General features: G+C 40.1%; 1 protein-coding gene across 6 annotated transcripts in view; it reads left to right on the top strand.

The window, feature by feature from the left end:
* HEPH (hephaestin) overlaps nt 1-24,077 on the top strand; it is a 110,450-nt gene extending 86,373 nt beyond the window's left edge. For 4 of the 6 annotated variants that reach the window (XM_038587592.1, XM_038587591.1, XM_038587593.1 and 1 more), the window contains exons 16-21: nt 13,422-13,528; nt 14,317-14,542; nt 17,013-17,152; nt 18,075-18,237; nt 20,997-21,041; nt 23,315-23,719. In XM_038587592.1, the coding sequence (XP_038443520.1) occupies nt 13,422-13,528; nt 14,317-14,542; nt 17,013-17,152; nt 18,075-18,237; nt 20,997-21,041; nt 23,315-23,547 (914 nt within the window). In that variant the 3' untranslated portion in view covers nt 23,548-23,719. Of the gene's footprint in view, nt 1-13,421; nt 13,529-14,316; nt 14,543-17,012; nt 17,153-18,074; nt 18,238-20,996; nt 21,042-22,715; nt 23,222-23,314; nt 23,720-23,907 lie in introns of those variants that run through there. The other 2 variants (XM_038587594.1, XM_038587595.1) reach the window with 2 other exon arrangements.
* The last annotated feature ends 542 nt before the right edge of the window (nt 24,078-24,619 follow it).

Genomic DNA, 24,619 nt, shown 5'->3' on the forward strand with positions numbered 1-24,619 from the left:
CTCCAAACAGTTTTCCAGAGTGGCTGTACCAGTTCACATTCCCAAAAACAGTGCAAGAGGGTTACCCTTTCTCCACATCCTCTCCAACATTTGTTGTTCTTGTCTTGTGAATTTTCACCATTCTCACTGGTGTGAGGTGGTATCTCATTGTGGTTTTGATTTGTATTTCCCTGATGACCAGGGATGTGGATCATTTTCTCATGTGCTTGTTGGCCATGTCCATGCCTTCCTCTGTGAAATTTCTGTTCATGTCTATTGCCCATTTCAGGATTGGATTGTTTGTCTCTTTGCTGTTGATTTGAATAAGTTTTTAGAGATCTTGGATACCAGCCCTTTATCTGATAGGTCATTTGCAAATATCTTCTCCCATTCTATAGGTTGTCATTTACTTTTGTTGACTGTTTCTTTTGCTGTGCAAAAGCATTTTATCTTGATGAAGTCCCCAAAATTTTTGCTTTTCTTTCTCTTGCCTTCATGGATGTATCTTGCAAGAAGTTGCTCTGGCCAAGTTCAAAAAGGGTGTTTCCTGTGTTTTCCTCTAGGATTTTGATGGATTTTTGCCTCACATTTAGATCTTTCATCCATTTTGAGTTTATCTTTGTGTATGGTGTAAGAGAATGGTCTAGTTTCATTCTTCTGCATGTGGATGTCCAATTTTCCCAGCACCATTTATTGAAGAGACTGTCTTTTTTCCAGTGGATAGTCTTTCCTCCTTTGTCGAATATTAGTTGACTGTAAAGTTGAGGGTCCACTTCTGGAATCTGTATTCTGTTCCATTGATCTATGTGTCTGATTTTGTGCCAGTACCACACTGTCGTGATGACCACAGCTTTGTAGTACAAACTGAAATCTGGCATTGTGATGACTCCGGCTCTGATTTTCATTTTTAATATTCCCTTGGTATTAGGGGTCTTTTCTGAATCCACACAAATCTTAAGATGATTTGTTCCAACTCTCTGAAGAATGTCCATGGTATTTTGATAGGGATCGCAATGAATGTGTAAATTTCCCTGGGTAGCATGGGCATATTCACAATATTAATTCTTCCAATCCATGAGCATGAAATATTTTTCCATCTCTTTGTGTCTTCTTCAATTTCTTTCAGAAGTGTTCTATAGTTTTTAGGGTATAGATCCTTTACCTCTTTGGTGAGATTTATTCCTAGGTATCTTATGCTTTTGGGCGCAATTGTCAATGGGATTGACTCCTTAATTTCTCTTTCTTCAGTCTCATTGTTAGTGTAGAGAAATGCCACTGACTTCTGGGCATTGATTTTGTATCCTGCCACACTGCCAAATTGCCGTATGAGTTCTAGCAATCTTGGGGTGGAGGCTTTGGGTTTTCTATGTACAGAATCACGTCATCTGCAAAGAGGAAGAGTTTGATTTCTTCTTTGCCAATTTGAATGCTTTTTATTTCTTTTAGTTCCTTATTGCTGAGGCTAAGACTTCTAGTAGTATGTTGAATAGCAGTGGTGAGAGTGGACATCCCTGTTGTGTTCCTGAACTTAGGGGAAAGGCTCCCACTGTTTCCCCATGGAGAATGATATTTGCTGTGGGCTTTTTGTAGATGGCTTTTAAGATGCTGAGGAATGTTCCCTCTATCCCTACACTCTGAAGAGTTTTGATCAGGAATGAATGCTGTGTTTTGTCAAATGCTTTCTCTGCATCTATTGAGAGGATCATATGGTTCTTGTTTTTTCTCTGGTGATAAGATCAATCACATTGATTGCTTTAGAAGTGTTGAACCAGCCTTGCATCCTGGGGATAAATCCAACTGGGTCATTGTGAATAATGTTCTTAATGTATTGTAGGATCCTATTGGCTAGTATCTTGTTGAGAATTTTTGCATCTGTGCTCATCATGGGTTTTGGTCTATAATTCTCCTTTTTGGTGGGGTCTTTGTCTGGTTTTGGAATTAAGGTGATGCTGGCCTCATATAACGAGTTTGAAGTACTCCATCTCTTCCTATCTTTCCGAACAGCTTTACTAGAATAGGTATGGTTTCTTCTTTAAACGTTTGAATTCCCCTGGGAAGCCATCTGGCCCTGGACTTTTGTGTCTTTAGAGGCTTATGATGAATGCTTCAATTTCCTCCCTGGTAATCAGCCTGTTCAGATTTTCTATTTCTTCCTGTTCCGTGTTGGTAGTTTGTGATTTTCCAGAAATGCGTCCATTTCTTCTAGATTGCCTAATTTATTGGCGTATAGCTGCTCATAATAAATTTTTAAAATAGTTTGTATTTCCTTGGTGTTGGTGGTGATCTCTCCTTTCTAATCCATGATTTTATTAATTTGAGTCTTTTTTTCTTCTTTTTAATATGGCTGGCTAATGGTTTATCTCTTGTTACTTCTTTCAAAGAACCAACTCTTGGTTTTGTTGATCTGTTCCACGGTTCTTCTGGCCTCTGTTTCATTGAGTTCTGCTCGAATCTTTATTAATTCTCTTCTTCTGTTGGGTGTAGGATCTATTTGCTGTTTTTTCTCTAGCTCCTTTAGGTTCAAGGTTAGCTTTTGTATTTGAGTTCTTTCTAGTTTTTCGTTGGATGCTTGTATTGCGATGTATTTCCCCCTCAGGACTGCTTTTGCTGGTTCCCAAGATTTTGAACGGTTGTATCTTCATTCTCATTATTTTCCAGGAATCTTTTTAATTCATGGATCTTTTTAATTCTTCTTTAATTTCCTGGTTGACCCTTTCATCTTTTAGCAGGATGGTCCTTAACCTTCATGTTTTTGAAATCCTTCCAAACTTCTTCTTGTGATTTAGTTCTCGTTTTCAAAGCATTAAGGTCTGAAAATTTGCAGGGGACAATCCCATTCTTTTGGTATCAGTTAAGACCTGATTTGTGACCCAATATGTGGTCTATTCTGGAGAACATTCCATGTACGCTTGAGAAGAATGTGTATTCATTTGCATTTGGATATAAAGTTCTGTAAATATCTGTGAAATCCATCTGGTCCAGTGTATCGTTTAAAGCTCTTGTGTCTTTGGAGATGTTGTGCTTAGAAGAACTGTCGATTGTAAAAAGCTCTGTTCAAGTCACCAAGTATAAGTGCATTATTATCTAAGTATCTCTTAACTTTGGTTTGATTTCCTTCTGGGAAGATTCGTAAAGTCCCTGCATCTCTGGGACTGGGCTTTCCTGTCCTGGGGACTCTCACTGCCCGTTTAGCCCGTTTCCTTGTGGAGGCCCCTCCCTTTTGGATGCTTCTTTATTTCTTTATTTTTTTCTGTCTTCCTACCTTGATAGAAGTGTGGACTCTTCTCCCTGTAGCATTCCAGCTGTTCTCTCTTTAAATCTCAGGCCAAATTCGTAAGTTTTCAGGATGATTTGAAAGTTATCTAGATAAGTTGGTGGGGACAGGTGACTTGGGGACCCTACTCTTCCGCCATCTTGCCCCGCCTCCGCTATTTTCCTTTCTTTACAGGATCAGTGCAGTGCCCTCCAGGCTCTACCCCCACCAAGCCCACTGACCTTTGAAGCACAAGGCTGTATGCCTGGGTGATTGCTGAAACTTACAAAATTCAACCCTTCTTGGGGCACCTGGGTGGCTCAGTGGTTGAACGTCTGCCTTTGGCTCTGGTCGTGATCGTGGGGTCCTGGGATCGGTTCCCGCCTCAGGCTCTGTTGTGCCCAAGATTGCAAATCTGAGAAACCACCAAGGAGCTGACACTGATGCAAGAACACAAGGGTTTATTAACAAGCTCAAGCTTGGGTCCAAGTATACCCATCACAGCAGAGCAGGGACTTGGACCCTGAGGTGGGTTACAACTGGGTTTTTATGGGCTGGTCTAGGGGTAAGGTGGGGTTTTTAAGTAAGGGAGGGGGTGTGAGAATTTCCAGTAAAGAGGTTTCACAAGCTCTTGCTTCCTTATTCTGATAAGGGCATGCTTTGTGATTTTGCCTGTAACTGGAGTAGCGTGGAGTTCAGTTCCTGGTCACAGTGACCTGAGATAGCTGCCGAAACTAAAATGGCTATACTCGTGACAATGTTAAACTCCTAGTGGAGTTGCTCCAATTTTTTTAGCCTCCATATTTCCCCCTCTCAGAGGAACCTAAGGAAGGACCCAATCATGGGTCCAGGTTGGTTTCAGTATCAAGGTCCAGTGGTAAGTATTCCTAAGTATCATTAGCTGATCTGTACTGATTCTGTCTTTGACCAATGTTATTAACTTGTTGATAATGCAGATCCTGAAAGTGAGGAGAAGGAGGAGGACTATGAGGGGCCTGGCTAGGGTGGACAACAAGGTAGTGAGCCAGGGGGAATGATTGAACCAGGATTCGAACCAACCTTGTTGTTGTTGTTGTTCTCGTTTTTGCTTAGCCAAACCTTCCCTGACCTTTGCCATAGATTCTCGGACTATCCCTGAGTGATCAGTGTAGAAACAGCGTTCTTCATTTAAAGCAGCATATAACCCTCCCTGTTTTGGAAAACTAAGTCTAATCCCTTCTGTTTTGTTTTTAATAGTCTTTCCTTCTCCTATCAGAAGCCCTTTCTCTCTGTAAAGGGCTCTGTGGTTATGAGCAGTGGTGAAAGCGTACCTGCCGTCTGTGTAAATGTTTCTTTGTTTACCTTCTCCCATGATTAGCACTTTGGCCAGTGTGATCATTTCTGCCTGTTGGGCTAATGTTCTGGCTGCCAATGGCTCTGCCCAGATGGTCTCCGTTTCCATGGTTATGGCTGCCCCCGCCTATCTGATTCCTTCTCAGACAAAACTCCTGCCGTCTGTATACCACGTGGCATCTACATTCGGCAGTGGCCGGTCCTGGAGATCAGCTCTGATTCCGTGTACCTGTGTCAAAATTTCTTGACAGTCATGCAGAGGGGTATCCCATTCTGGGTTAGGGAGTAGCGTTGCCAGATTTAGGGTTGTCAGCGGTTTGAATAAAATTCTGGTGGGGTTTAACAGTAGGTTCTGATAATGGGTCAGACAGGCATTGCTGATCCAGCAGTCTAGGGGCTGTTTGAGTACCCCTTCAATAGCATGTGGGGTGGTAACATGCCCCATGGCCAGCTTGTCTGCATCCTTGAATGTAGTGGCCACCGCAGCAATAATTTTTAAGCATGGGGGCCATCCAACAGCCACTGTGACCACCTTTTTGGAGAGATAGGCTATGGGTCTCTTCCAAGGACCTATGTACTGACAAGGACCCTTTTTTCCACCCCATCTTTCCTGCCCACATACAGGTAGAAGGGCTTGGTTAGGTTGGGCAACCTGAGAGCCGGGGCAGACAGCAATGCCTGTTTAAGGTCATTAAAGGCTTTGTTCATGGCCTCTGTCTATTCAAAATTTTGCTGATGCCTGGTGGCCTCATAGAGGGGTCTGGCCATCTTGGAAAAACCCAGAATCCATAATTGACAGAACCCTGCTGACCCCAGGAATTCACATACCTGGTGAACAGTTTGCAGCTCTGGGATCCTCAGGACGGTTTCCTTCCGTGCATCCATCAACCATCTTTGTCCATCCTTTAATTTGTATCCTAGGTAGCTCACCTCTGTTCTGCAGATCTGGGCTTTTTTAGCTAAGGCCTGGTATCCTAGAGCTGCTATGTTCTGGAGCAAGTCCTTGGTGCCTCATAGGCATGTGTCCTGGTCCTCCACCACCAACAGGATATCATCTACATATTGCAATAAGGTCAAATGAGGGTGCTCAGAACGGAACTCACCCAAGTCTTCATGTAAGGCCTCATCGAAGATGGTTGTTGAATTTTTGAATCCTTGTGGCAGTCGAGTCCAGGTGAGCTGTCCAGGTGATTGTCCGTCCATTCAAAGGTGAAAAGGTCTTGGCTCTTGGGTGCTAAAGGCAAGCTGTCCCTGAAGCTAGCTTCTTGAGGTGCCTTTGTTTTTCCTGTGGGTCATCCATGATTGTGGCCAGCAGGATCTTGGCCAGGTTTCAGGTCTGCTAGTTGCTTAGTTTAGTTTGTTGCTCCTCAGGACTTTCTCTATTATTAGAAACTTTTTCTGCTACTATTATTAAGTCCTGCAAGTTCTTTTCTCCTAGTCTCTCTACTCTTTGCAATTTTCTTTTGATGTCTGGTGTGGCCTGGATAACAAAAGCCATGATAATTGTGGCCTTTGTTTCTGGGGCTTCTGGGTTCATAGGGATGTACTGCCTAAAAGCCTCTATGATTCTCTCTTAGAAAGCTGCTGAACTCTCATTCTTACCTTGTCTTACATCATATACCTTGGCCAGATTTGTAGGCTTGCATGTGGCAGCCTTGAGACCTGCCATTAGAGTCTGGTGGTAGACCCGGAGTCTCTCCTTACCTTCAGTCAAGTTGTAGTCCCAGGTAGGGCGGAATAAGGGGAAGGCAGCATTTATGAGATCCGGGTTTTGAGTTGGCTCTCTGTCCTCTCCCAGGACAGACTTCGAGCTTCCAACTGAATTTGTTCTCTCTCTTCGGTGGTGAAGATAATCTGCAAGAGCTGTTGGCAGTCATCCCAAGTAGGCTGGTGGGTAAAGAGAACAGGATCTAAAAGCCCGATTAGATCTTTTGAATTATCAGAGAACTTTGCATTCTGGGTTTTCCAATTATATAAATCACTGGTGGACAATGGCCAATATAACAATGGCTGTCTTCCAGTCTCACTGGGGGGGTCCCATGGCACAGAGGGGAAGGGCGGTGGAGTCCGCCACCCCGCATTAGGGGGTGGGGCTTCCCAGTGGGTCCGTCTGCGAGTCCCTGCTGCTGGCTGTACACAGGAACTCCCTCGTCAGGGAGGGGTGGCCCCCTTTCTGCAGCCCCCAGTGCCTCTGATGGGAGGGCGGTGGAAGGGCGAGAGGGCATTGGGTAGGGTGGTGGGAGAATCAGGTCCTTCAGGGAGGAATCTTGCAAGACCGGATAAAGGGGCTTTTTGGTCTTAGAGTCAGTCTCCTTCTCGGCCTTTCACAGGGCTAGAATCTTGGTAGGTCCTGATTTAGGGGGTAAAAATAGTTTTAGCCAAGAAGGGGGATTCTCCATCATGTCCTGCCAAGCCAGGATGTAGGGCACCTGGTCAGGGTGGCCCTCCGGTTTATCCCTGAAGATCACGGCCTTAACCTGTAAGATAATAGGTAGGTAGAAATTTCCTTCTTGGGGCCATCCTGCGTCAAAGGTTGGCCATTCTGATATGCAGTAAGTCTGAAATTTCCCTCTCCTTATGTCTATGCTCAGATTATGAGCTCTTTCCCTAACGTCCGAGGAGTGGAAGAGCATAAGAGACGGGGGTGGTTTGTGTCTGCCCCATTATGTCCCCAGTCCACACCAAGGCACAGACAGTTATGACAGTTAACAAAGACACAGTAACACAAACATTCCAGTTGGCCGCAGAGACAAAATAGAATGTAAACCAGAGGGCTGGCAGTCAGCCCTCCTTACAGATGAGGTCTTCAGTCCTCCTTACAGATGAGGACTCTGTCCTCCTGGCGGGGGCAAGGGACGTTTCCTCAAGACCCCCGGTCGATGGCCTGCCAGCACATCTGCCTAAGCCAATGTTGACCTAATACAGATTGGAATCCCTACAGGTGAAAATACAATATAGAGCTCTCAGAAAATATGTGCACAAAAGGTGGAAAAAGTTGAGGGCACTCACCATGTGTGGGACCCTCCGGATGGGGCCCTGGGGGTCTCTTGGATCCCAGACAAGCCCCCAAATGTTGTGTCCAAGATTGCAAACCTGAGAAATCACCAAGGAGCTGACACTGATGCAAGCACACAAGGGCTTATTAACAAGCTCAAGCTTGGGTCCAAGTATACCCATCACAGCAGAGCAGGGACTTGGACCCTGAGGTGGGTTACAACTGGGTTTTTTATGGGCTGGTCTAGGGGTAAGGTGGGGTTTTTAAGTAAGGGAGGGGGTGTGAGAATTTCCAGTAAAGAGGTTTCACAAGCTCTTGCTCCCTTTGTGATTTTGCCTGTAACTGGAGTAGCTTGGAGTTCAGAACCTGGCCACAGTGACTTGAGATGGCTGCTGAAATTAAAATGGCTGTGCTCATGCCAATGTTAAACTCATAGTGGAGTGGCTCCAATTTGTTTTCGGCCTCCACAGCTCCCCACAGGGAGCCTGCTTCTCCTTCTGCCTGTGTCTCTGCCTCTCTCTATGTCTCTCATGAATGAATGAATGAATGAATGAATGAATAAATTCAACCCTTTTAATTTTCCAAGTCAATGGCTTTGGGGAAATACTCTCCTTTTATTTTTTTTATTTTTTAAATATCATTTTTTTAAATTTTTATTTATTTATGATAGTCACAGAGAGAGAGAGAGAGAGGTAGAGACATAGGCAGAGGGAGAAGCAGACTCCATGCACTGGGAGCCCGATGTGGGATTCAATCCCGGGTCTCCAGGATCGTGCCCTGGGCCAAAGGCAGGCGCCAAACTGCTGCGCCACCCAGGGATCCCAATATTCTTTTAATTCCCTATGTGCTCCTCTCTGTCTTATCCTTCTCCCACCTCCACAGCAGTGGTGATCCAGTTTTCATCTTAACCACGTTTCCACACTTCCTACCTTCTTTGATGTGGCCTCTTCTCTCCTTTTAGTTGTGGATTCTATTCTGTCAGACTTCAGGTCATTGTCTGGGCTATTTATGTTGATTTGATAGTTATCTCATTGTGTTCATAGGCTGATTCTCCTACTCCACCACCACCTTCCTGCTCCTTAGAGTTCAAAGGAGTCAAGTTTCTTTTCAAAAACGTTCCCATTTTTTAATTAGGTTGTTTGTTCTCTTCTTTTTCTGTTTAAAGATTTTTTTACTTATTTATTCATAGAGACACAGAGAGAGAAAGAAGAGGCAGAGATGAAGGCAGAGGCAGAAGCAGGCTCCATGCAGGGAGCCCGATATGGGACTCGATCCCGGGTCTCCAGGATCATACCCCAGGCTGCCCAGGTTCTTTGTTTTCATATTGTTGACTTGAGTGTTCTTTATGTATTCTGGTTACAAAGGTGAAAGCTTGGCTACTATGGTCAGAAAAGGCCCTTCTGAAGAAGTGATGTTTGGACTAATACTTGAATGATACATGGAAATGAGACATATTAAGAAAAGTTCAGAACGGCTTCAACCACTTGTAAAAATAGCTTGATATAGGAATAATTTCAGTATGTTTGAGGAGTAAGAAGGAGGAAGTATAGTTGTAGAATACTGAGTAATATGGATAAAAGTAGGAGATGAGTTTGGAGAGATCAACGAAAATATTAAATAAAGCATTACAATCCATAGTAATCAAGAGATTTTATTTCATTGTTGATTATAATGGAAAGCTTTTACAGGGTGTGTCATTGTCCACTTTATATTTTAAAAGATTACATTTGTTTTTATGTGGAGCATCTGTTATGAGAGGAACCATTTAGATATCTACTATGATTATTTAGGTGATTGAAGATATTGGTCTAGATTAGGATAGTAGCAATGGAGACAAATAGAAATGGATGGATAAGGGATATATTTCTTAGGTAGATCTTTCAGAACTTGATGATGGATATGGAAGAAAATAATAAAAGATAGATCCTGACTTCTGGCTTCAACAACTGGTTTCATTATTCACTGAGATAAGAGGAGGACATTTGAGAGACAAGTCAAAGATATACTTTTTTATGAGTTTGAGATGAAAATTAGACAAATTTAAGTGTCAGGTAGACAGTTGAATGAAGTAGTCTAAAACCCAATGGAGAGATTGGAGGATGATTTAGGTAAAGAGAATAACACGATCAAAGTACAGAGCTGTGAAAGTATGGGATATGCTCAAAGGTAAATAATTAGTAAAGTTTGGCCAGTGTCTGTTTTGTAGAAGTAGGAAAGGTAAGAAATAAGGCTAAAAGATAAGCCAGGGCTGAGTTAGAAAGGGCCTGGCTGCTTGGATAAAGTGTTTGTACTTCATTCTTTAGGTTTAAGGGACCCATTAAAATTTTGAACAGAATAATTACATGAACAAAGAGAGGTTTGGGAAAGATTGATATCATACAGCAAAACAACCTTCGAAAAGAGTAACAAGGTTGGAGAACTTACACGTACCAATTTCAAAACTTAATTTTAAGCTACAATAATCAAGACTGTGTGGTAATGGCACAAAGATACATAAATTAATGAAATAAAATTGAGAGTACAGAAATAGGCCCTTGTATTTATGGTCAATTTTTTTTCACTTTTTATTTATATATTTTTTGTAATAAATTTATTTTTTATTGATGTTCAATTTGCCAACATACAGAATAACACCCAGTGCTCATCCCATCAAGTGCCCCCCTCAGTGCCTGTCACCCATTCACCCCCACCCCCTGCCTCCTCCCTTTCCACCACCCCTAGTTTGTTTCCCAGAGTTAGGAGTCTTTATGTTCTGTATCCCTTTCTGATATTTCCCACACACTTCTTCTCCCTTCCCTTATATTCCCTTTCATGATTATTTATATTCCCCAAATGAATGAGAACATATAATGTTTGTCCTTCTCCGATTGACTTATTTCACTCAGCATAATACCCTCCAGTTCCATCCATGTTGAAGCAAATGGTGGGTATTTGTCATTTCTAATGGCTGAGTAATATTCCATTGTATACATAAACCACATCTTCTTTATCCATTCATCTTTCGTTGGACACCGAGGCTCCTTCCACAGTTTGGCTATTTTTTTAAATAATAAATTTATTTTTATTGGTGTTAAATTTGCCAACATACAGAATAACACCCAGTGCTCATCCCATCAAGTGCCCACCTCAGTGCTCGCTACCCAGTCACCCCCACCACCCGCCCACCTCCCCTCCACCACCCCTAGTTCATTTCCCAGAGTTAGGAGTCTTCCATGTTCTGTCTCCCTTTCTGATATTTCCCACTTATTTTTCCTCCTTTCCCCTGTATTCCCTTTCACTATTATTTATGGTCAATTTTTAACAAGGGTTCCAAGACTTTTTAATGGAGAAATAATAGTCTTTTCAAAAAATGGTGCTGAGACATAGATATCTACATGGTAAACAATGGAGTTGGACCCCCAACCTCTCACCATGTAAAAACACTAACTCAAAATGGATCAAACATCTAAATGTAAGAGCCAAAGCTACAAAAATTTTAAAAGAAAACATGAAAATTTGTGACCTTGAATTAGAAAATGGTTTCTTAGATACAACACTAAAAGCACAAGTGACTAAATAATAAATAAATTGGACTTCCTCAAAATTGGAAAAAAAAATTGTGCTTCACAGTACACCATTAAGAAAGTGAAAAGTGGCAACTACTTCTAGATGGAGTGAAGCAGCAATGGTTCTTTCTGAGTAAGGTAGCCGTAGCAGAGCTGGCTACTTTGGGGGGCTCAGAAATAGCAGCTCCTTTTGTAGAGGATCAGTGCAGTAGTGGCTCCTACTTTGGGAGAACACAGAGATAGTATCTCATTGTGGGGAGACAGGTCATAAGTGGATCCTTCTTAGGTGTTTTGAGGATTTTAGTAGCTCCTTCTGGGAGAACAGTGCCTATGGCTCTTAAGGTGGGGAGTTAAAGCAGTTTCTTCTTGGTGGGGTTTGTGGAGCACTAGAAGCTCCTTCTAGGGTAAGACAGAAACAACAGCTCCGTCTCCCGGAAAATGTAAAACTGATGGTTCTTCCTCCGATGGGTAAACCAGAAGAGCAGCATTTTTTTTTCTGGGTGTGAGTCCTAGAGTGGTAGCAGCTTCTTCTTGGAGGTATGCAATGCTGGTGTCTCCTAGGGGAGTATAGCAGTAGCAGCTCCTTCTCTGAGGAAACACAGCAACAATTACTCCTTGTGGAATTGGAAGCAAATAGCCTGTGACTCCTTGTGAGTAAGGAAGATTGGCAGTGGCTCCTTAAGGGTAGGGCAATGGAGGCTCCTTCTTGGGAGACAAGATGATTGCAGCTCCTCTGGTGGGACAGATAAGCTACAACCTCTTGGGTTGGGGTAGAGTGGTAATGATTCTTTCTTGTAGAAATGGCAGAATGGCATGGACTCCAGGTAACTCAGTTGGCTGGGGTCAGTGCCAAGAAAGACTCCCTGGTGGTGAGGGCTGTTGGGGTCCACCTTTTCTTTTCCACCATGGGTGTTCCCCCTTGGTGCCATCTGTGCCAGACTGGGATGATATAGGTAAGATACTTCCTACACTTTTTAAATACGGCCATGTTCAGGTTTTTGCCCTGTTGGATTGCTAAAATTTCTTCATTATATTCTGAAGCTCTCTTAGAGCTATTTTGTGGGCATATAGTTGTTTATTCCTTATTTTTGTTGTTATTGTGGGAGCAAATGAGCATTGAGACCTCCTTAGTCTACCAACTTGCTGACATCCTATAATTGAATTTGTATAAAATACTAAAAATGGGTGAATCTATAGAGACATAAAGTAGATTAGGGTTGTCCAAAGATTGGGTGAGTGGGTGATTAGAGAATGATGGCTAAAGAGTGAAGAGATTTTATTTTTTAGTGGCAATGATCTTTCAAAAATTGATTGTGGTGATTTAAAAAATCCTGTGAATATACTAAAACTCATTGAATTATACACTTTTAATGTGTAAGCTGCGTGGTATGAAAAGTATATCTTAAAACTGTTATAAAAATTAATATGGCATCAGTTAGAAGACAATTAGGAAAGGACAAAATTTGGAGGCAGAGAAACATGTTAGGAGGTTTTGTAATAGTCCCTTTGAGAAAATAAGGGTATATACTAGAGTAGTATTATTGGGAATTGGAAAGAGGAGAGCATGGCAATACAATATATTGTAGAGATATAATCAGTGGAATTTATTATTTAGTTGCATTTGGAGTGTGCAAACCTGGGAAGACAAAGAAGACTAAAGTTTTGAGTCTGGATAAGTAGGAAGGTATTGATGTCATTACTAGATACTGGGAGCACAGATTAAGTAAACAGGTTCTTTTTTCAAAGGAGGGAGGTGAATTCAGAAAAAATTCAGTTTTTGATATGTTGTCAGAACAATCTTCAAAAGATGCCCAGTATCTAATTAAAAATTTCAGATTGGAGCTTAATGGCAAGGGAGGTCTGCTTAAGTATTTAAGAGTCATCAATGTATAAATCGTAACACCAGAAGGTAATTAAAAATTTCCATGGGGAGAGTATGAAAAGATAAGTAGGGGACTAAACACAGAGCCTTGGGGAAACAGCTGAATGTAGGAGGCAGCAAGAGGAAAAAGATAATGAAACAGAGCCAGAAAAAAGAAAGGAGGCAGGACATTATAAGCAGAGAGAAGAGGTTTAGAACCGCTTTACCAAAGGATTGGATCTGGGCTTTTTACAGATATGGATGGTAGAAGAGAGGCTGAGAGTGTCTCAGGAGGAAGAAAAGCAAAGTCACAAAATAAAATGGAGACTTGGCATGAAAATAATGGAAAAAGATCTTTAAGATCCTGAGGCTTACCCACCATAGGCCCTTGGGGGGCCTGAAAGTTGGGAAAAAATTTGATGTGGCCCAACTGGAGATCCCTATTACCCTTCCTAGGTGAGGTTCTCACATACCAATGGAACATCCCAGAAAGATCTGGCCCAGGGCCCAATGATTCTGCTTGTGTTTCCTGGATCTATTATTCTGCAGTGGATCCCATCAAGGTAAAGACAATATTGGTTTCCTGGAGGTGAGTCTCATAAATGGCAGAGCCCAGTCCTGAAATACTGGATCCCAGAGTTTGGGGAAAATTTCTCAAATATGGGGCTTATTTTAATAGAGGGAGGGATGAAGGGAATAGGTAACACCACATATTTGTCTTAAAGGTTTCCTCTTAGTTTCTTTTTCTTGGATCTTGTAAGTCAGTACACTCTCATTTAAAAAGTCTAAGATTGGTTGTCAAGAGATTGAAGTTTTAGCCCCAAATTTGGTTCACTTTTGCCTTTGTAGTGACTTTAGATGAGTCATTATCTCCCTGTTTACTCATCTGAAAAATGAATTTATTTACCTAGCCAACTCTTCACAGCCAGTTGTCAGCAATCATTTATTGAAAGACTACTATATTTTAGACATTTTACCTGGTGTTTTAGATGATAAAGATAATATATATTCAAAGAGTATGTATATATATATATATATATATATATATATATATATATATAGAGAGAGAGAGAGAGAGAGAGAGAGAGAGAGCTATATAATAGAAAGTGCTATGGGAGATCTATGAGAGAGTGATTACTTCTCCTTGGAGGAGATGATAAAAGGGTACCTGGGGAAGGCACCACAATGGAATTGCATGTACTTTATATAGTGGAGATCCTTAAAAATGTAAGACGTTATGAAAAATTACTGAGCACAGTAGACTTGGATGCCAGCCTGGCACCCTATAAAGCACTGCTACTCAGGAGTAACTCCATGTTGTTTACTATATCCTCCTTTCTCCCATTTTCAGGACATGTATAGTGGCTTGGTTGGACCCTTGACCATCTGCCGAAAGGGCACCCTGGAGCCCTATGGAGGACGGAATGACATGGACCGAGAATTTGCTTTGTTATTCTTAATCTTTGATGAGAACCAGTCTTGGTATCTGGAAGAGAATGTAGCAACCCATGGGCCCCAGGAGCCAGACCATGTTAACCTACAGGATGATACTTTTCTGGAGAGCAATAAAATGCATGGTCTGTAGAAAAGAACCTATCCCTCTTCCAAAGAACTCCCCATAGGTTGCATGGGGGTATATGATAGGCCTATCACTACCTAAGGCAGCATAATTCTTGAAAGGATGGAAGGAAGGTAGTAAGGTGATAAGTGACAAATTAAAAGAAGTGTCTCCTATTATTGTGCATTTATATACAAAAATCAGATAAGTAGTCCACATTGGATCAGATTGCCCATAAAGTAAGAGGCTAACTCTGTAAAGTTATTGTGGTGATACTAGCATATCTTAACACACTAGAAAAGGAAGATGGACATTTATGACCTTCAATGTACCTTGTGAGTTGGCTGCTAATGACTCCTTTGCTTTAAAATCCTGAGTTTAATCTCTCAATATCATGGTATTTCTTTACCACTCTGGATCTGGGATCTACTTTCTCAATAGATTGCAATATAGATAGATGAAGGACAACTTGTCTTTTAGTTGATATTAAAAACAAAGTTTCAATTTACAAATGGAAGCATTGGAGGAGACAGCCTCATAGAATAGAATGCTGGATTTATACTACATACAATGAAGAGCTTTTTGTTGCATGGATGGGTTTGGGAAGGAAATTTTACATCCATGCCTTCCTTTGTTTCAGAAATCTGTGTATCATTTCACAAACAAGAGAAAATCTCAAATAAGAGTGAGAACTTAAATATATTGAAATGTATAAAGTGATTTCTCACCATCCTTTCTAGTGCAATATTTCTTTGACCTCAACTGAGAATAAGGTGCAGCTTTGATAGTGACTCCAAAGGAACTCAAAATTAGTATCTCATTGTCACATAGATTTTAGCTATTTCCCCTTGATGGAGTTGTAAGTGATTCACATCGGAATAGAAGATTCACAAATGACAATGTGAACTTTTTAGCTCCTGTCAATTCAGAGAAATAAGTTTCTCAGGAGTAAAAGGGAATTAGAGCACAATTAGACCTTACACATAACCATTTATTTGGCTAATGCCAATTTTTATCTGTTTATGTGTTCATTCATCCAAACTCTTCAGGTATCAGTCCATCTACTTACTTATCAGGTATTTGTTTAACACTTTCTGAATGCTGGTACTGGAGACAGAAAGACAATATTGGGGTCTGAGGGAAAATAAATAATATATCCTTCCCTTCTCTTCCAAATTCCTAGAGCAATTAATTTTTTTAAAAGATAGATATTCTGAAATCAAATATGAGGTTACTAAGAAGGTTAATTAGAAAACTGAATTATTTCTGAAACTAAATGGACTTGCTAATACTGCCCCTGCAGTGGATAGATTTTCTATCCTGACATTGACATAAATAACACCTGCCCTCCCCTTTGCAGGGGTAGAATCTTCTCTATAATGGAGTAGTAAATTCATTTGTATTCTTTTATGTGGTCAGACTGATTTAAGAGACAAAATATTTGGAGGGGGTGGAGTTGAACAATTTTAGTTCCTTTTTATCAAATTCACAATTTGGTTGGGGTAAACACAGAGACAGGCTACAAATGTTCCTTTAACTATTTCCCCTCTTGGAGTGTAGAATAAAAATTACTTTCCCTCCATGAAAACATGAGGGGAATAAGAATGTGTCCTGGACATAGTCCTGATAATGTGAATTAACATGTCTATGGGTAATTCATTGTCTTTAGAGCATCGGATGTGGCCCAGGAAGAAACAGATAATGCATTAATATCATTATTAATTCCAAGAACATGACAAATCCTTTTTTAGTTAGGATGTATTATAGGCTAAGATGTCTGCTGGGTGCTATGAAGAATATAAGGAAACTATATTAGTATAGTACATACATTCACTTTTTGCTTACTATGAATCAATAGTCTAGTTGGGGATATGAGCTTCCACAAGTTGAAAGATAAGTAAGTGTAGAAAGGAGTTTCTGATGAGTTCCAAATAGTAGCGCAAACAATATTGGAGGGGTTCTGTAGTAGGTGATGCAGGGAATGAAAGGTACTAAAAAGATGAAGGAAGTATTCTTGTATAAGGTGACTGGGCTTTGAAAGGATGAATGAAAGAAGGCAGTATTTCTAGGGGGAAAGATCAGAAGCATGAGGAAGGACACAAAGAACATGCATATGGGGACATATGGAGGATGGTGAATAAAACACTTTAATTTGAATAAATGTGTTAGATAATGGAAGATGAGTATGGGAAAGTGGCTTGGGATTATATTTGCAAAGACCTTATTGGCTGAAGTAAGGAGCCATGGTCTTGATCTTTTAAGCAGGAGGGAACTATTATAGTGTTTTAAGCAGTAGAAAGACCTGGTCAGATTAGTTATTTAGAAAGACCACTCTGATAACCCCAATGTGTAAGATAGACTCTAGGGAGACAAATGGAATAGAGATTAGAAAAGTTAAGAAGTTATTGCTATCATCAGGCATGATTAGGGACTTCCTAGTGGAAATGGGGTGTAAAAATGAGAGATATAAGACTTTTTTTTTTTTACAGCCATTAATGGAAAGCTCTACAGCAACCTCAGGGGGCTCACCATGTACCAAGGAGAACGAGTGGCCTGGTATATGCTGGCCATGGGCCAAGATATTGACCTACACACTGTCCACTTCCATGCAGAGAGCTTCCTATATCGGGTGAGCTAGAAAATGGCTGAGTACCTCAAGGGTGATTAGAGGAATGCTTTGAATATCATTAAGGAAGATGGTAACAGCTTCTTAAGGAACAAGATATTAGTTAAAAGAAGAAAGGTCTTGTACATGGAGAATTGTGCTGGGAATTCTAGTTTGGTCGTGTATTCCAGGGTCAGTTATTTCCCTCTAGTCCTTAACTTTCCCTTCTAGTATAGAAAAAAATGAGTAGCTCATTTATGGTATAAGTAGGTTGAAGAAATCTTTATGTAATTGGATCTCAGACAAGGACTGAAGAGATAGTGAACAATGCTCCTAAGGGCAAGAAAGTTCAGAGTGATGTCTCAGAATCTATGAAATTTCTTAATCCATTATAAGAAGAACTTCAATTCAGGAGCTACATGGAACAACATGTAGGTTTTGAAAAAGATTTAGTTTTAGGGGAAGAGGACAGAGTTGAAGGCACTGATATAGAATTAAAGATATAGAAGTATGATAAAGGTAATAGCATGGAGGGGAATCTAAATTGAGTTCAATTTCTAAAGGAAATATTTGATTCCTTCCTAGGAGTCAAGGCTTAAGCCAAATTCCCCAGATTTCAGCCTGCTGAAAAGTATGAGATACTAATTTTAGCTCCCAGAGGAAACTGGAATGTTTTTACTTTGAAACACTTTAAGGAAAAGTAGGAAGAGGGTCTCTTTTGTTGATCCAGTTTGTGTGGATGGGTTTATAGGGATGGTGAATAAAGTCAGCTCTTTAAGCTGCTCTAGAGAGCAGTAATGTAATCTATGAATCTATGAATCTTGGAGTCCCATGTCCCTGATTGTGATGTCCCTGATTGTGATATTTAAGCTTTTTAGCTTCTATAAACCCTGAGATTATCTCTTTACCCTTCATTTCTTCTCTTTCACCCCCAATCTTTTGGCAGAATGGAGAGAGCTACCGGGCAGATGTGGTGGATCTGTTCCCAGGGACCTTTGAGGTTGTGGAGATGGTAGCCAGCAACCCCGGGACATGGCTGATGCACTGCCATGTTTCTGATCATGTCCATGCTGGCATGGAAACCCTCTTTACTGTCTTGTCCGAAAAAGGTAAGGTCTAACCTCCCAAGACTGGATAACTTCAAGCACTTTATGTAGCCTACAATTAATCCCCAGAAACCAATTGCACCTTTCTTTCAGATCCCAGAAGAACCAGGATATAAGACAGAGGATACCTCACCCAGGTGTTCTCCCAACTAACATTTCTCGTTTTCCATTGCTCCCTTGCTCCTGCCTCCTCCTAATTATTTTGACACCTATTGATTTTACATGGGTTAACCCAACCTGATGGGTCTACATGGGTAGACCCATCACTAGGGTCTATGCATTGATTATTAGCATAGATATGCTCCCTTTGAAATATATTTCATTTGACTATAAATTTGTTATTGTAAGATTCATTAGAAATACTGTTTCAAGAAATCTGACAAATGAGTCCTTTCTTTAAAAAAAGAATAAATATAATTCTATTAGTCATCTCTTAATTGATTTGTTTTGTGGGGCTTATAAAAAGGTTCTTTCTGTCTTAGAACAACTTGGTCTAATGCTACGTGGATATACTGGCCTTCAATTACATCTCATCCCAGAAAGAGTTGCTACCAAGGGTGAAAAAACATTTTTGCCTTATATTTTTATATGGAGAGTGAATGGCTGGAGTAATTTATTTACCAACCAATTTTGTTCACCAAGAACATAGAAGGTTAGGCTGCCATGGACTTTGTGTCTTTGGGTCATTAATTGTTTAAGAGCCTCTTGACCTGAGTCTAGGATTTCTAGTCATTGGAACTCTATGAGCAGAAATAGAAAGTTTGAAAATGTCTTTGGGCATTCAAACAAGCTTATCAAACCAGTGTAGAGAATACAACTCTGCTATTTACCCTCAGAGAAGGAGAAATTGTCCATTATGATACTCTGTATCTTAGAAAAATTTTGTTCTCTAGTAACCCATAGTGCTAAAATGTGGCTTCAACTTATTACTCTAGTACTATTCCTTACTACACAGACAGGTTCACAGAATTCTTTGTTGTGTTTTGTCAGTCCTTAAAACCAAAGTCAAGTGATTAATTGATGTGTTGTCGAGATGCTATAGATTCAGGACAACAGGTTTTTATCTATGTATAATAACGAGCCATCCAAAATCTAGATGATTTAATAGATAATAGACTCACAATACATATCATCAGAGAATCTTCATGGAAAAGGACAGCTCATATCTCTGACAATGAGCCAACCCATAAAGCTCAGCTATTTGTGTTTTTGTTTGTTTATACCTCACAATAGTCTAATTCAATATTGCTCCAACTACATATGTACTAACTGGCCAACCAGAGGGAATAGTTGAAAATGGATAGGGAAGAAAGGACTAATTATTGAAACAAAGTTCCTGATGAGGAAACAGGGAGTGAAAGCTGGAGCTAAAATGAAAAAGTTAGACTGGAGTAAGTTTTACATTTGTTTGTTTATTCAAAGGGGAGAAAAGACAGAAAAGAAAATGATCAATATTTAAATTAGGGCGAGGCACTTGTCAGAAAGAATATTTCAGTTTTATGGTCTCTGCTTCCTTTGTAAGAGAGGAGACAGAGTCATCTGCTGAAAGTGAAGGATAGTTGGTAGGATTAGGAACTTGAAGATAGTGGGCTAAGGTTTGAAATAACCATTCTGGGAGATAGGAAAACAAAGTTTACTCTGAGTGATGAAAAATAAATTAATTATTGGCAGGCAGCATTGAGGGCTTAAAGTTGGACACAAAGAATACTGATACTTACAATTACATGATTTTTCTCCACCAATATTCAGTAAATCAGAAAACACAGGGAAAGCACAGTTGCTGTGGTTTTGGTAGATGATTCTAACATTCTTGGTAAGTTAGTAGTTGAAGTGATAGACCACAGAGTCTAGCCAGACCAGGAATGGGGGAAAAAAGACAAAATGAAGCTAATAGTTTGGGAAAAAATAGAAGGATCCAGGAGCTAGACATCTTTAAGACGTGAGTATAACTGGTTAAATGGAATAAATAGCAGTAAAGCATTGAAGGAATAGGAGGCTGTTACTAGATTTTATATTTCTGAGATGGAACAGTTCTGAATAATAAGTCCAACTACCATGTTGCCATGGTAGTCTTTGATAGAATAAGAATAGATACAAAAGTTATTGGGAGTTAAAAGATCCTGAAACTATGAAGCTTAAGTGGTGAATGGTGGGAATTGAGGAAGAGGAAGACTGAGCCAGGTACCAAAGACTTCCATGAATGAAAAGAACTACTAGGTAACAGTGACAAAAAATGGTTCTGGGTTTTCTAGCCAAATAACATAAGCCTCAAAAGAGACATATATATTTACTAAAAAAGGGAGGAACAATGATCTCAAAGCAGTATTGAGAGGATATAAAAGAAACATAGTCCTCAGAGAAGTGCTCAGCCTCATTAAAGCCAGAACAGAAGAGGAAGAAGTGTTCTGAGAAGAGGTTTAATATGTAGGGATGTAGTTTTGCCAAGGAGCTTTCCTGAATGGAGGGTGGGAATGGATGACAAAGAAATAAGAATGTGGATAGGAAGTATCACGAAATATTTACATAATGGCAGAGGGATGACTTACGGACTTGTAAGCCTATGTTTTTGCTTATATTTTTGTCACTACTCAAAATCAAATCCATATACCAATGTTGACTTTGACCATAAGGTAGTTAATTCCAGGTACCTTCATTTTTCTTAGGATACCTCAGAAAATTATTCTAACCAATGCCAATGCCCACAGCAAATCTGTGGATTGGTAGGAAGAATAACAAACTAATTAGCTTATTTTTTTTTCCAGAACATGTAAGCACTATCACCACCACCACCAAAGAGATTGGAAAAGGTAAGAAGAATAATGCATAAACTGGGTAGTTATATGTAGTATGTACTTGAGGGGAGAGATAGTACCTCTAGAAGATGAGATTTACTAACCAAAAGGTGGACTACAGTACTAGCAAGAAGCATTCTGAGATTTCTAAAAGAAATCTTACAGGCTAAGAACTCAAAGTTCAGCTTCCCTAAGCAGGTTTATTGTCTCTGGCCCCTAAAACCAGCCTCATGTCCAGTTAAAGGTTTGCTATCTTAGTTTCCCATGTAATGTGTGAAGGGGAAGAAAATTAAGTGTTTCACTGGGTTGGACATGAAGGAGCTATAAACAGACATAAATTACAGAGACAGTATGAAACTAGTACACATACCAGTATGCATCAGATATTTTTATTCTTGCATCTATAGAATACCAAATAATTGACACTTTGGAGCCAATCATTTCTACTGTTCAAAAAAGTAAAAATTCTTGTCCTACCTAAACTAGGTCCAAACAGTGCTTTCACTCTCCCTCATACCATTTGTACCTGGACTGAGAAAGACACAGAAAATTATGAGAGCTAGAAGAGATGTTAGAGATCATCATTTTAGTCTGGAGATTTTTTCAGTTACGTTTGCAAAAGTACTAATAATCTCCCAAAGTATCCTATAAATTGTCAACCAGAGGACTAGGGTATGTTTTGGAGGGATTGGGAAAAAGTAAATTAAACCTGAAAAAGTGGAATGCTGAACATACATATGAGTGTATTTGTATATATACACACATATTTTGGTGTGTATATGCATATTTTGTGTGTATATTTGGATATACATAATACATATCTCTGTGTACATACATACTCATAAACTTTTACTTGTTAGAAAGGTTCTGCAATGGGATAAAACAAATTTCAAAAACTGTTGGTCTAATAAAACCCAGTAATTTTCTACATGAGAAACAGAGATGGAAGGTAATTTGTCCAAGGTCACAAGAAGAGTAACTGGAAGAATGCAGACTCAGAGCTAGGCTGTTTTTCCAGCTTCCATTTGAACTCATTATATTTCATCTTTTCTCAGTTCTTTAAGATGTTCACTCATCCATTTATATATTTATCAAACATGTGCTGAGTTCCAGGGACACCAAAACAAGTAAGACACACTCATTACTCTCCAGGAGATTTGTGTCTAGAAATGTAATGAGACACAAAAACAATACACTGCTGGTGTACATTGTAAAAGGGGGCAAAAATAAACAGCTATCAGTTATTGCACATTTGGTATCTTCCAGGTGCTATGCTAAATGTCCTATAAATATATTCACTTAAATCTCACAATAAAACTCTTAGATAACTATGGCCTTTCACCATTTATAAAACAAGAGACAAGTCCAGAAGTGAGGGGGTCACTTGGCCCAGGCAGGTAAATCATGGCAATACAAACTAGAAATACTTTGAGAACACAGAAGAAAGGACCAATAATTGACCAGCTAAATTGAAGAAAGGTTTGCAGAGAACTGCATAACATTTAAGATGGGGACAAAAAGATGAAGAGGGTGAAAGGGTGTTCAGAAAGTCTTGGAAAGAGAGTCACTTATTCTGGGAAACAAAGAATGAGTTCCTGTGGCTAGTTAGAAAAGAAAACTAAAAAGGTAAGTTAGAGCCTGACTGTGAGAGTTGGAATGTCTACATTGTTTCTGAGCTTTACTTTGTAGGTTAATTGGAAATCAGCAAAAGTCTGTATGCCAGGAACTAAGACAATCGGATCATTTCACCTAGGAAGATCAATGTGACATCAGTGTTTTTATCATGACCCAAAGAAGTGAGACCAGCACAATGAGAAGCAGTTGTTATGGTCTAATAGTCAAATTGAGCATTGATAAGCTAGATGATTGAATCAAACTGCCTCTCTGGAGACTACTCATTACTCCTGATTCTATCCCCTGGAAACACGCATGTCAAATCCAATTCCTTTTACTATTATTATTTTTACATTACAAGCTTTTATATAATTGAAGAAATACATCAAGGTTCTTTCTACTCTGTTTTAGTTCTTTCCTTGCGGGCGGGGGGGAGGTTGTGTATCCAGACCTCAGTGATTCCTAAGGGCTTTCTCAGCTATGACATCCTGCCAGACTAATTCTCTGTAACCTATAAATCCATCTTTATCAGCTGGTCTTTTTAGGGATAGGAGCAGTTCCTCTGTTCAGTTTTGATGGAGTTACTTCTTCTTTCCCAGGAGTTGGTTGCAAATGGCATCCCATTATAATACTCTTCAGCTCAGGTTTCCCATTTTTCTCTTATTCCATTTCAGCAACAATCCTCAGAGACATTGGAGAAGGCAATGTCAGGATGCTGGGCATGCATATTCCCATAAAGAATATTGATATGTTGGCTTCTGTTTTAATTTCTATGAGTGCCATTCTCCTGCTCATTGCTCTGGCTCTTGGTGGTGTGGTCTGGTATCAGCATCGGCAAAGAAAGCTACGACGCAACAGGAGGTCCATCCTGGATGACAGCTTCAAGCTTCTGTCCCTCAAGCAGTAACAGCTACATCCTGCGACTTCACATCTTGAATTCAGTCCCAGAAGGCCATGCTCTGGCAACTGACCCCACTGTTAAAGGGGCATGGGTAGTAGAGATGCAAAGGAGGGAATCAAACTCATCTGGGCGTTTCTTCACTTATTTATTTACATGGAAATTATATACTTTCTCGTTCTCTTTTTTTTTCTTCACTTGGGCAGCTGGGGCAAGGGAGTCCCCTCAAATCCTATATCACAAGTTTCAACAGCTGGATTATATCAACCACTGACACTAGTAAGATCTAGAAATTACTAATAACTGATTCTTCTCACAAAGTATATACCAAGGATAAAAATCATTGATTAGATTTCTATTGCTTTTCAGGACCTAGGCAAGTTCACTTTGATCCAAGGCTAAGTGAGCTGTGAAGATATTCCACATCTATACTAAGGACTAAGAAAATGAGCATGATGGAGAATGGGTGGGCTGGGATTTGAAGATCAAAATTTTATTTTGATTTTCCTTGAGAATAAACTATTTTGGAGAAGTGGGTAGATGTAATATTGTTGCTATGAGTACCTGCAACCACTGGAGCCAGAAGCTCCTCAGGAAGTCAGTCCCCCAAATTTCTGGGACAGATGTACTAAAGGGAATGTTGGGTATCCTTTCTATATTTTAGGCAAGGAATCCTGTACATTCAAGTATTTGGTAGAAGAGTGAACATGGTGATTTTAATGATCCCTGTGTCCTCTGGGAGTTTGTGACCATGATAGGAACAAATAACACTCACTGGGGGAGTATAATATGGGTCTGCCTATCCTGTTTGTGGAGCCTACACGTTTGTGTTTTGGAATGAAAAAGCTGTCTTAGAGTGGCGGGTATCACCTTTTAACCCACAGGTGCCAAAAGACATTTGTATTCTAAGAAAATTTTCCAGAGGGAAATAGAGGACTGAGACAAGGCTTAAACCTGTCCACTGGGCAAGGAGAGGTGGTCACAGATCTTGTGGACTCCTTGGCAATTAGGAGTATTAGAAGTCTACTTGCAATTTTGGAATATTTTTAATAGGAAAGAATCCTTCTTTCTGGTACCTTAA

Source organism: Canis lupus, chromosome X (assembly GCF_011100685.1).
Source record: "Canis lupus familiaris isolate Mischka breed German Shepherd chromosome X, alternate assembly UU_Cfam_GSD_1.0, whole genome shotgun sequence".
Lineage (NCBI taxonomy): Eukaryota > Metazoa > Chordata > Mammalia > Carnivora > Canidae > Canis > Canis lupus.